The following is a 12,512-nucleotide window of genomic DNA, read 5'->3' on the forward strand; positions in this document are numbered from 1 at the left end:
GGGGTGGGGAGGATTGGGGTGATGGTTGGGGATGGCAGGTAGGTGGGTTGTGGCTGATACGGAATAAATAATCAGATGTTGTACTCAAAATCGGTGTTCATCTTCTTGAAGGATTCCAGGGATCCCAACGACAGTCAAATGCTGAGCAGCAAGGCCTCCTTGCACCCGCACAGGGAAGTGTCACAGGGAAGTGTCACGGCTTTCTCCTGCCTCACACCCCACTCAGCCATGCGCTAAAAAAACACCCCAAATCACACACACACACACACACACACATGCGTGCGCACGTGGCGCACCCATTCATACATCACTCGGGCCGGCAGCCCCGGAAACTACCTTTTCACCCCTCCTTACCCCCAGGCCCCCAGTGCGCGCTGTCCAGGCGGGCTCACTCGTGCCCCGCCAGCCCCATGTAATCCTCTAGGATGTCTAGCATCATCTTGAACTGGCTGAACACCACCACGCGGTGGCCGGCCCCCTTGAGGCGCGCCAGCAGGCGGTGCAGCACGGCGAGCTTGCCTGGGGGTTGGGGGTGCAGGGGTGCGGGGGTGCGAGGATCGAGCGCGATCAGGCTGTCATCGGCGCCACATGATGAGATTCTTGCAGCATCGCTCCGTCAACAACGCTGGAAAAGCATGATGTAATGTAATGCAATGCACTGTTCCTTAAGCCACAAAGCACCGGAGCGGGGCGGAACAGGCAGACGCCCGCAGCCGCTGCTGCCACTTGCCCTGTGCCGAGCGACCTGTCCTCCCCGCCTATGAGCCCTGCAGCTTTCATACACGACAAACAAAAAAAAACTCAGATCCACACACACACACACACACACACACACACACACACACACACACACTCACACACTCACACACACTCACACAGAGATAGACACTCTCATTCACACGCTCTCCCTCTTGGAATCACACCAACGCACGCAAGCGAGCAAGCGCCCCTCCCCCTCACCCGACGCGTCCAGCATCTCCTGCAGGGTGGCCGTCCCCTCTCCCCTGGGCTCGCTGTCCGGCATCATGAAGGGGTGGTTGACCACCTTGCGCAGCTGCATTATGAGGTTCAGCAGCCGCTGCCAGGACGAACCCGACCCCGCCAGCGCCGGCCCCGCCGCCTGGCCCTGCTGCTCCTGTGCCTCCTCCTGCTCCTCCTCCTGCCGCCGCTGCTGCTGCTGCTGCTGCTGCTGCTGCTGCTGCTGCTGCTGCTGCTGCTGCTGGGCCTGCCCTGGGCCCTGCCTGCCGCCCGCTAAGCTCGCCTCCAGGGCGGCGAGCGCCTCGTAATTGCGCAGCAGCAGCCTGCGGGGGCAGTGGCGGCACCAGCCAGGGACAAGAGAGAGCGCGGTACGTGAGGCATGGTCGGTGGCCCCCATAAAGCACACAAGGGGCACAGTTCAAGACCAGAGATGCACCGTGGGTGCGGCTGTGCAGTGCTCATGGAGGTCTGGATTGGCAGCGCGGTCCGAGACAGCGGTTGGGTGCGTGCTTGGCAGACACCCATGTGCTCTGTCGAGCAGGGGCCCCAACAAAGCCTGGGACGCTGCAGAATGCAGCACCTGTCCGCCCCTCGCTGCACACCTGCAGTGCGTTTTGGGAACACAAAGGGGTGCCCTTTCCAGATGCCTGGCCGGCATGAGCTCACCTCCTGTACCAGAAGGTCTGCTGCGCGCTGAGGGGCACCGCGATGCGCGTCTCGATTTTGGGGGGCAGGCTGACCTCCACCTCTGGCGGCCGGCAGCGGTCCAGGGTTTGGGTCGAGCAAGAGGGGCGAGGGTGGTTTGAAAGGCGAGGAGGCGAGGTGGGGCTTGGATGATGCGACAGCGAGGGGAGCTGGTGCTGCGGGCGCTTGGCGTTGATTGAGGTGCCCGCTGTGTGGGTGTTGTGTGGCATGAGCACAGGAGCGGACGAGAACGCCAGAGTCATGTCACTGAAGTCAGATGGTCACTACAGGGTCGCGGCTGGCCGCGCGAGCGCGCACCTGTCTTGAGGCGGCGCAGGCAGAAGGGGCGCAGCAGGTAGTGCGCAGCAGTGAGCGCCTCTTGGTCCACCTGTGCAGAAGTGAGATGATGCAAGGGGGGATGAGCAGTCGTACACAAAATGACACCACTCAACACCAAATGTTGAGGACCACACGCCGAAGCGCCCCTGCCAGAAGCCCGGACGTCGGCTGCAGGACCCGATCCAGCCGCAGTCGGCTCTGATTCCCATCGACGGTAGCCCAGCCAGTCACAGCTGCGCCCCATCGCCCCGCCCGCCCCGCCCCTGCCCTTGAAATGCCGTGTGCAGACCTGGCCTTTGCCCAGGTTGAAGGCGACCTCAAAGGGGGCGCGCGTGGTGAAGACGTCTGGGTGCAGCAGAGACAGCAGACCGTGCAACTCCACCATGTTGTTCTGTAGGGGGGTGCCTGTTGATGTGGCGTGTGAGTGGGTTGGTGCGCGTCTGTGCAACACAACGGTAGGACACACAGAGAGAGAGAGAGAGAGAGAGAGAGAGAGAGAGAGAGAAGAGTGTGTGTGTGTGTGTGTGTGTGTGTGTGTGTGTGTGTGTGTGTTGTTTGCGTGATGATGTGTACATTTGCCGGCACTCGCAAGTGGGTGCAGGATGCGCGCCTGCGCAGGTCATGTTTGGAGCGTGGGGAGGTGGTTAGGCGGACTACTGGGGCCCAAGGTTGAGACCTGCAACGGCCACGTCAAGCGGCAGGGTTGATGCTTCTGATCCCCCTCCCGAGCCAGCCCCTTGGATCCAGAGCCGCGTCCGCACCTGTCAGGAGCAGGATGTTGCCGCGCTGCACGCGCCTGAGCGCCGCCGCTGTCAGCGTGTCGACGTTGCGCACGCGGTGGCCTGCCGTCCGGGGGTTGCATCAAGCGTAAAGCTCGTACATGGGCGGACACTTGGCGGGCGTGCTGCAGGCAGGCTCTGCTGCGGCAGCTGCCAGCAACGACCCTCGCAGCAGGTCGGGTGCGCAGACAATAGCCACACACAGACACCAGACAGCCTGGCACAGGCACCCCACCTTCGTCCAGCACCAGGTAGCGCCACGTCTGAGAGTATAAGGGGCCAGGCGGCGCATGTTGCGTGCGCGAGGGCTCAAAGGTTTTGGGCCAAACTGCACGCTACGCAACCAAGGCCTGAGGATGCAGGCAAGCAGACCCTGCCTTTGCGGCGGTTGATGGTGGTCTGAACAGTTCCGGAACGCGCTGACGCGTACACCCGCACACCCTGTTGCCCTGGGTCATATCCTGGGACCTTTCTAGCCTGGGGGTATTGTCACCAAGAGCGGGGATCACCCACCACAGTGGTCTGTATGGGCCGGCCAAAGTCGACGCTGGTGACCATCTCGTACGTGGTGACGGCCACGTCGAAGGTGTCAGGCCGTGCAAGCACCTGGTGGTGGGCAAGTGCGCGTGCTAATGTGCATGTGCGTGTATGTGTGCATATGTGTGTGGGTGCGCATGTGTGTGTTTGTGTGTGCGCGTGCCTGCGTGTGTGTGTGTGTGCGTGTGTGCATGTGTGTGTGGATGGGGAGATGTAGACAGCCTTCGCTGGAAGTATGATCATGTGAGCACAGCACCGACAAATTGCCCCATCAGGAAAGGCGGGGGCCGCACCAAATGCGCCACAGGGGCGCCCCACGCACCTCTTTGCGCAGCCTGGCGCGCTCAGCGGTGTCCGACGTGTGCAGCCGCACCACTCGCAGATCAGGGCACCACCTTCAAGGGGTTGAGCGGCGACACACGCAGACAGGACGCTCGGTGGGCGACACGGGGGACCAATTACTAGTGGCTCATTACTAGTGGGCCTGCCAGCAGCAAATCTTTGGCCGTGCACAAGCAGAATCTCAGGATTTAAAGTCCCTGTTATGGCCCCCCAAACCCTGGGCCCACCTTGCCAGCTCCCCCATCCAGCTGGACATGACCGACAGGGGCACCACCACCAGGTGCGGCCCGGGCACCCGCAGGTTCCACTTGAGGTGGGCCAGGAACGCAATCGTCTGAAGGGTCTGTCGACCATTAGGTCCCCGCAACAGAGTGGGGTTGGGCGGGGTCTTGAGGTGAATTATTTGGTCAACATGTCGTATTAGCAACGCTTGAGCAAGACCTGAGCAGGTCAACTGGACAGGAGCACCTGCTTTGGCCTGCCGTTCTGGGCGTGGCAGGCAACCATTTGGGCCGGACTAGGTGGCAAGCGGAGATTTCAAATCATGCCGTCAGATCAGCGCCCGCACGCACCTTGCCGAGGCCCATCTCGTCTGCCAGGATGCAGTCGATGCCCCTGTGGTGCTGAGCCACCAGCCACGCCAGGCCCTCCAGCTGCGGACATGACGTGGGCGGTGGGGGGGTCGGGGGGTCGTATTGGGTGCCGTGGGGTCCTGGCCAGGCCGTTGGCAGGGGCTGGGCCCTGGGCTCGAAGTCGTGGCGCCTGCTGGCGGTAGGCGCTCCTGAAAAGGTGCAAGCCGACATGCTTGAAGCGCGTACGTATGCACGCATGTACGCGCAAGCACTTGAAGACGTACCTACACTGTCGTTTTGTGCCTCACGCACATGCACATACGCTCTGCCACATGCCAGTACGCGTGCGCGCGCACACACACACACACACACACACACACACACACACGAATGAAAGCCCCTCGCCGCCTCGCTGAATCTCTCTACCTGTCTCTTCCTCTTTTGCTTTCTCAACATGGAGCCCCGCCACCACGCACCCACCTGGTACTCCCGCAGCACCGCCTTGATCTGCGCCGGCTGCCCCTCCAACGGCTCAGGGTCCTTCGGCCGCGCCGGCAGCGCGGCCGCCGCGCGCTGCAGCGCCTCTGCGACTGCTGGTGCTATGAAGGGCCGCAGCTTGTCGAGGTAGGACGCGAGATAGGCGGTGCGCGCAGCCGCGAGGGCCTGCGCAAGCGGGGGTTGGAAGGGCGAGCGGTTTGGCACCAGAAGGTTTGCCAGCTAGTGGGTGGGCTCAGCGTGTGACAACTAACGGCCCCTGCAGGGCAGTCGCTGTTTGGGGCCTTCAGCCTCAGAATCAAGGGCGCCCCAAGGTCACAGGCTCGCCTACCTGGGCCGACGCCTTGACACCTGCGTTGTGCGCGCGGCGCGCTGCTTGCGCCTCCCCGACCTCCTTGTCCTGCGGTGCTTTTATGACTGGCTTGAGCTTTGGCTTCTGCTGTTGATGCGGCTTCCGAGGCGGCGGGGCGGTGGAGTAGCCTCGCTCTGTGTAGGGCTTGTCTGCGGTGGCGAAAGCAGCAGCACACGCGCGACGGTTGCAGTGGCAATTCAGATCACAAGACATGCGCTTGACTGCTGCAGGAACCGCCTTGAAATGACACGCATTGCCTGCGGCGACCGGGTGACATATAACGTGCAAAAATGGTCACGTGACTCCGCTCCCCTCCTCGTGGCGGGCCTCTCCTCGAGCCCGGGGCGGCCCGTCCCTCGACCCATCTGAAAGCACCGACGCACCCCAGCCCCTCGTGCCCCAAGCCCCAGCCCCGGCCTCACCTGTGAGCTCCTTGTCAAAGACAGACGGCTCCCCCCCCTCCAGGTTGTACAGGTTGTCTCGCAGCACCGGCACGCGCCCGACATACACCACGCGCGCCTTCGCTTCCCGCCCACTGCGCCGCGGCGGCGGCACCGGCGCGCCAGCTCGCCGCGGCGGGCGCCCCGCTGGCGCTGCCGCAGCCTTTGTGAGGGCGTCCTCCTCGTCCCGCCCTTCATGATCATCTTCATCCTTGCAGTGCTGCTGCTGCTGCTGCTGCTGCTGCTGCAAGTCCTCCTGCAGCTGCTCGTCTCCTTCCTCTTCCCCCTCCCCTGTTTGGTCCATTTCCTCATCGGCCTCGTCCAGACCCTGCTCCTCGTCCTTCACGTCCTGCTGCAGCAGCTGCGGCCCCGCCCCGCTCCGACCCTGTGCATTCGCCGCGACCGCGTCCGAGCCGGCGGCGCCCTCCTCTTTCTTCAGGAGCACAGACGTGCCCAGCGACACCGACGCCGCGCTCTGGGAGGGCCGCGGGGCCCCGTAAGCGGGCTCGCAGGGCAGAGTGGCGGGGATGCCAAACTGCGCGGAAGTCAGTGATGGTGAGGGAGGTGCAGGGAAGGGTGTGGTCTGGTATGGCTTCGTGCGTGGCCAGGTTCCTTGCCTTCGTGCTGCTTTCAGGGGAGCTGCAGCGCACCTTACCAGGTGCATGCAATTCAGGCTTGCAGTGTCGCCCGAGCAACAGCGCTCACCGCAGCCTTGCGCAGGTGGGAGAGGCCGACTTCCTTGAGCAGCGCCTCTCCTGCCCTGCGGGCCTCAAAGCGGCCCCACCCGTGCTGCAGGCCCCGCTCGTTGCCCTGAAGCTGCAGCGGCGGCGGCACCCAGGTGTAGGAGGGCCGCAGGTTGGAAAGGATCCGCACAAAGCTGTAGCTATGGCCGATGTCTGCGTTCGCACGGCATTTTGTCACAGTGGCACGGAGGGAAGGAGATGGACTGGTAAGCGTTGGTTGTGTGGGGGGTGTCGAATGTCCGGGCGGGCAACGCGTCATGCGGGTGCTTGCACCTGCATGGAGCTGCATGCGGCTAGTATGCATGTTGCACATGCGGCCGCGGCCGCGTGCGTGGAGCATGACCCGACGCGCCTGGCATGTATACATGGACTCCGGCCACGGTCTTGCGCAGCACTACGCCCATCCACCACACGTCGTCCTGCAGCATCTCCACCGCCATGCCCGCCTGGTGGCGTGACGCGCGCGGAGCGTATGGCTGATTGCTGTTGGCATCTGCTGGGGCTCCAGGCGGACGGGGCGCACATGCAAACGCGAATTCAAGCGGGCTCCGTGTCCCAAGGCTGCACCATGTATCCACCGGCTCTTTGCCGTGCCCTCTTGGGCCCCTGTCCTGACCTTAAGCTGGTCCCAGCTTGAGAACTTGGCGGCAGCCGGCGGGGTGGGGCGCAGGCGCGCGGCCTCGACAAATTCGACCAGCTGCTCTCCAGTCTCCTCGTCCACGAACTGCAGTTGATTCCGTTTCAGGTTTGGATTGCACGCAACGCGCAGCGATCCTGTCATGTCACACCCAACGCTCAGCTGCTGCACACCAGGTGGGGTTGACACAGCGCGAGCAGGCATGCAGCAACGGGCATTAGACGGAGCGCAGCAGCTAGTTGCGATCTGGCTGCTCGTAAAACAGACAGTACTCTCACGTGGTGGTACTCCATTATGACGCCATTGCGCGCGGCGTCGACCTGCACGACCGTTCCTGTGAACCAACTGGCGGGAAACCCCTCCGTCTCAAGGCCTGCAGCCTCCACGAGCTGATTGACGGTAAACCTCATGGCGCTGTGCCTGCCGAGACGAGGCACTGATCGCGAATCAGATCACATGGATGTGGCCGCGTCCACACACGCGGGCACGTATGCAATTTCGTTTGTCGGCCGCGAGTTCTAGTAGGAGCCCCGCATGCGACGCGTGCGACACGAACTCTCCAAGTCACTATGTCACCCGCCAGGCACTTGTGCAAGTGTCCCCTGAGCAAGCATCCCCTGAGTTGGCAGGCACTCATGCACAACCTCATGACAGGGTACCATCACGACTGTAGTGTGTCCGCATTGCGCACCACGTGGTCTTTAACAGGGCGTTGCCATGACCACAAGGGGGTCAGGACAGGCGCATGCACAAGGGTCCTTGCTTCAAGCCGCCATCGCTCGTGGCGCAATTGCCACACATCTCTGCGACCGCGCGGTTTGCACGTCTGCTGCAACGTTGCTGCCTTCAGGCTGCAAACTCCTGCGGAACCCCCAACAATGGACCACTGCACCTGAAGTTTACGTCAAAGGCACAGGTTTACAGCAAGCTCTGAAGAGCGCTGGATATCTGTCGTGTAAAAGACAAGTAGGCAGAGCAACCAATTAAGTGAAAGCAGTGTCTACAACAAGCACACATAAGGAGAAGGGTGTGCACGCCGAGCTCACAAACAGGGCCCAGTCTGCACGAGGGCGTGTGAGGCACCCTTGATGTGCAAGTGGTGTGCATATGTGCACCCCATCGTGCAAACAGCCGGGCCCGCTTCTTGGCAATGCACCCAGCCACACGCGGTTTTTGAGGCGGCAGGAGAAAGGCGAGCCTCTCTGCCCATGGTGAGCCGGCTCCTTGCCCCTCGGCAAGGGCCGGCCTGCGGGCGTCACTACATCTACTGTTCCTAAAACCAGGCACAAAACGCCGCGTCTCTGTGTCGTTGGAACAAGGAGCGCTCGCTCGATTGCCATGGGGAGGAGTTGTCGCGTGGTACCCTGAATCAAGGGCATGCGCTAGAGGGTGGGAGGGGGGGGTGGGCAACCGGGAACAAAAAAGACCAGGGGAGCGCACTGGCAGCGCTTAGCTGGGAATGATTCAAGCCTCTTGGGGCCACTCGCCGGCCACATCACGCCACAATCAAGCATTCTCAACCCAATTTGCATTCACCAGCCGACGGCACGGGTTTATGCGCCTTCACACGCCGCAGCTTCGCATGCAGCGGAAAATCGAGGCCGCGCGGCATGGCGGCGGTGCGGGCGTGCACGGGGACAGACACAACACAAAGCAATCGACGGTGCTCGATTGGTTCAGCCGTGAACAAAGAGGTGCAAACAAACGGGACACCAGGGGGGGGAGGCGAATCCAGGCCATCACATCACATCAGTAACTGCGCACGCCGCTGCTGCCCCAGGCTGGAAGCTCGGGCGCACTCCTGCTGCTCGGCAGGGCCAGTGCTGACTGGCAGGTTTTAGTGAATAAAATGGCAGGGGACGGCGACACCCGCGCAGAGGCGCAGCCGAAACACAGCTAGTGCTGCTGCTGCTGGTGCTGCTGCTGCTGCAGTGCTCGCGGCGTGGCTGCTGCAGACGACGCTCCGCTGCTGCCGACGCGGCTGCTGCCAGGGGCGGACCCCACGAACACCTCCACGTCAGGCAGGTAGAAGCTGCCGGGGCCTGCCGCGCCGCTGCTGCTGCCGCGGCTCGCCCTCGAGTGCGACAGCAGCGGCTCCCGCACGTCCCCGTCGGCAATGCCCGCCGCCAGCCACGCGCCGCTGCCGTCGATGCTGCTCTCCAAGTCAGACTCGTCCTCCGCCGTCGCCCAGCCCGCCGCCAGCAGCCGCTCGAGCGCGCCGGGCGGCAGCGTCAGCGGCAGGTCCGCGTAGCTGCTGAGCGCCTTCCTGTCGGCCACGTCGACGCCGGTGTCGCCGAGCGTCAAGAGCGCGTCCTCGGCCACCTGGTACGGCAGCCGCTCCGGCCGCTCCGCCAGCGCGCGCAGCACGTACACGACCCGCCGCTGCGCCGCCGCCGACGCGCGCTTGCCGTCGGGGCCGAGCAGGCGCTTGTGGGGCGGATACAAGATGTAGTGCTGAGTCATGAAGACGACGTCAAACCCGATGGAGATGACGGCGAGGCCGAGCTTCACCGGGTTGGCGGTGATTGGGTCCCAGTTGCCGGTGACGTGGCAGGTGAGCAGCTGCTGTCCCAGAGACAGGATGCCTCCCATGAAGTCCAGCAGGATGTTGAGGATCGACCAGCCCTGGGTGCTGCGGCGGCGCCAGTTGTACGTGGCCTGCGGCGGCGGCGGTGAGGGTCAGATACTGTCAACTTATAGGGAAATGCAAGGTGCGCACACGTGTGGCGAGGGCATAAGGCGACACACCACGCAACGCACATGAGGGCAATACCGCATCTCCTCTCTGTACTACCCCTCTTTGCAACCAAACGACCAGGTCACGACCCAGCAGTCCCAAAGCACTAAACATGGCTTGTTCAATCAGCAGCAAATCGGGCCCGAACCTGAGGGATGTACTTCAGCAGCGTCACCACCATCTTGATGTACGACAGGAAGTACAGCCACAGCACCCACTCCAGCCAGGGCTCCAGCCACGCGCGCACAGACAGCAGCCCATGCTCAAACAGCCGCTGCTTGCCGGCAATCGCCGCGCCGTACACGCCGGCGGCTGTTGCTGCAGCTGCGATGCCGGTCAGGACGGCGGGGTGGACGCGCTGCTTGCCGCGCGGGTAGATGATGCACTGGGCGGCGGTGACCAGGGTCACGATCAGCGCGTGGACCGCAAAAACTACGTCATTGTACTCCACGGCAAACTGTTGACAAAGATATGGTAAGTGGATGTGTGGCGAGCGTGTCGCTCTCAGTACGCACTCCGGGCAGCAGTGCAGCGGCGCGCCCAGAGGGCGAGTGGGCGTGGAAATGACTGGCCCTGCAACGCAGCCGCGGGCAAGTAAGCACACCCCGCAGGAGCGCATGTACACCTGGCACATGGAAATGCCGCACACACTGCCCACCTGGCAGAAGTCGGTTGTCCCGACCGCCAGCACGTCGGCCGCCCGGGGCCCTGCACCCAGGAACGCTGCCTTGACGCCCTCGTGCTTTGCGGGGGGGCACTCAAAGACAGTGTAAATGACAACATTGAACGTCGAGTAGGCGACCCATCCCAGGAGGTTGAGTGCCAGGTAGTCGAAGGACTGCGGGAGGGGGCGGGTGCCGACAGGGCGGGTGAGCACGGGGTGATGAACGCCCTGACCGGGCGCAGCCGGCCGCCTCAGCGATGCGACTGTACGAGGCAGCTGCGACCGCATCGTGCATCTGCAGTGGCCGCGGCAGCCACTCACGAGTCCAGTGACATCCTTGCGTCTGAAATTGAGTATGACTTGGGGCCTGCAAAGTGCATGTGTATGGTGCATGGGGGTGGGCACATGCACAGAGCGCAGACATGACGGCGCCGCCTGATTTGGGGGCAGCAAGCACTGCGCTTGTCCCCGCCATAAAATTGAAATTCTCACCAAAACGATAAACTCCAAGCGATGGTATAGGTCCAACCCGCTCCGGCTTGAATCGAAGCGACCCATCTATCCGATATCTTGGGGTTCGGCCAAGCCCATCCAAGCAAAGCTCCAGAGACTGCGATAGCTGTCAAAAGTACCCACACAGGGACTCGCCAGCCCTGCGGACTGGAAGGTGCAAACATGGCGCGCAGCTGTGAATGACGTATAACTGGCCCGTGAATTTCAGATAAGATATCTGATACGTCGTGATGTATTGTTGCAACGTGCGTCCGGGGATTTCGACCAGCATTCCACACCTGATGCCTTTCTCCCCGCCACAGAGTGCGACCTCTCGTCATGGCACGTCCTCATCGCCGCTACCCCCTGGGATTTGAGGCTGTGCTGGCCCATGCACTTTGTCAAGTGTTGAATTGTGCTCAGGACCTTGAGCAAATTGCATAATCTGCATGGCGCAGCTGTGGTGCTAATAGAGAGCATGTGCTGCAGCCACCCCCCAGGACCATTACTACGCTCCCCCTGCCACATGGGTGGCGGCGCATGGTAGACCAAGCCACGTTCCTGCGCCAAGCACCGGGGAAAAACACGCTGTCATATGTTACTCATTTGCCTTTCTTCCCGCCCTTGGCGGCTGCGACGGGCGCCTGCACCACCGCGCTGCTCTCGCCGCTGCTGGCCGCTGACTGCAGCAGGCCGCCCGCCTGCGGGCCCGGCGACAGCAGACAGGCGCGCAGGCATTGTTAGATGCGGCGTGCACCAGAAGGTTGCATCCTGGCACCTTCAGCCAAGGTGAAGTGCCAGGCAGCAGTTTACCGCGCCCCATTCCAGTATGCGATCACCCCTGAGTAGCTGATGTCACTCCGGTATCACCCGCGCCCACAACCCCCGCTGCGCATGCATCGGCACTCCTAGTGCAACTCACCACGAACATGACCTGACTCCAGGCTGAGAGCTCGTCCCCCTCGCTGGCAGACATGCGCATCAGCACCTCCTCAAAGCTGCCCACCTGCGGTGCGGGTAGGCAGGCAGCGACGCCGCGCCGCCGCGCGCGTTCAGGCGCCCGCACGCTCGCGGCCGCGTGCGTTTGTATGTGCGGGCGTGTGCGCACGCGTTCGAAGCGCGTGCGCACATATGACGACAATGTGAGCCCATACGGCGACCGCAGGGCTCCCGATCCCGCAACGGCTCTCGTGACCCCGAAAAAAACCGGCCGCACCTCGATCTTGGGCAGCGGCGCGGCCTCTATGCTGGCCGCCCGCTCCAGCGCGGAGTCCAGCGCGCCGCGCGCCTTGGACGCGCGCGACTCCAGCACCACCTTGTCGCGCCCCTTGGCGGCGGCCGCCGCGTTCATCGCCTCCTGATACTCCTGGCAGCCGCAAGGATGAGATGACGCGCAAACGCAGCAGCGGCTTACCAGTCAGGCGATCTGACGAGCACGATTCAGCACTGAGGCCATCGCATCGTCGCACCAGCCACTCTCGCACCAGCCGTGTGACCGCTCATCCCTTCCGGCTGCAGCGCGCCCGCCGAGCGCGGCCCGCCCCAGCGCGCAGCAACCCCGAACCCCCCGCGCGCCTGCTCATGCTTCGCGGCCTCGCTGCGCGCCGCCCCTATGGCGGCCGAGTTGCGCTGCCGGTGCGCGCCCTGCACCGCCACGTCCAGGTCCTCCTTGCACAGGAACAGCGGCACGTATTGCTGCGGTGTGTGTGTGTGTGTGTGTG

At 63.3% G+C, this 12,512-nt stretch overlaps 2 protein-coding genes across 2 annotated transcripts; both read right to left on the minus strand.

Annotated features, from left to right (window-relative positions):
- Positions 1–388: 388 nt before the first annotated feature.
- On the minus strand, positions 389–7,308 carry MNEG_8670 (SWI/SNF related, matrix associated, actindependent regulator of chromatin, subfamily a, member 5; the record flags this gene model as incomplete). The annotated part of the gene is made up of 18 exons (XM_014042857.1): positions 389–519; positions 961–1,301; positions 1,645–1,726; positions 1,981–2,050; positions 2,291–2,406; positions 2,763–2,843; positions 3,016–3,043; positions 3,294–3,386; positions 3,640–3,712; positions 3,887–4,002; positions 4,232–4,312; positions 4,712–4,894; positions 5,058–5,227; positions 5,501–6,053; positions 6,224–6,414; positions 6,605–6,707; positions 6,878–6,985; positions 7,177–7,308. 18 exons carry the CDS (start codon positions 7,306–7,308, stop codon positions 389–391), a joined length of 2,652 nt encoding a protein of 883 aa, XP_013898311.1.
- A 1,486-nt stretch (positions 7,309–8,794) lies between these two features.
- MNEG_8671 (putative Cystinosin like protein) lies at positions 8,795–12,142 on the minus strand (the record flags this gene model as incomplete). Its single annotated transcript, XM_014042858.1, has 6 exons — positions 8,795–9,556; positions 9,784–10,092; positions 10,294–10,473; positions 11,442–11,492; positions 11,714–11,797; positions 12,008–12,142. The coding sequence occupies 6 exons, from the start codon at positions 12,140–12,142 to the stop codon at positions 8,795–8,797; spliced, it is 1,521 nt and encodes a 506-aa protein (XP_013898312.1).
- Between the last annotated feature and the right edge of the window lie 370 nt (positions 12,143–12,512).

The sequence above is a fragment of the Monoraphidium neglectum genome (genome assembly GCF_000611645.1).
Source record: "Monoraphidium neglectum strain SAG 48.87 unplaced genomic scaffold scaffold01671, whole genome shotgun sequence".
NCBI lineage: Eukaryota > Viridiplantae > Chlorophyta > Chlorophyceae > Sphaeropleales > Selenastraceae > Monoraphidium > Monoraphidium neglectum.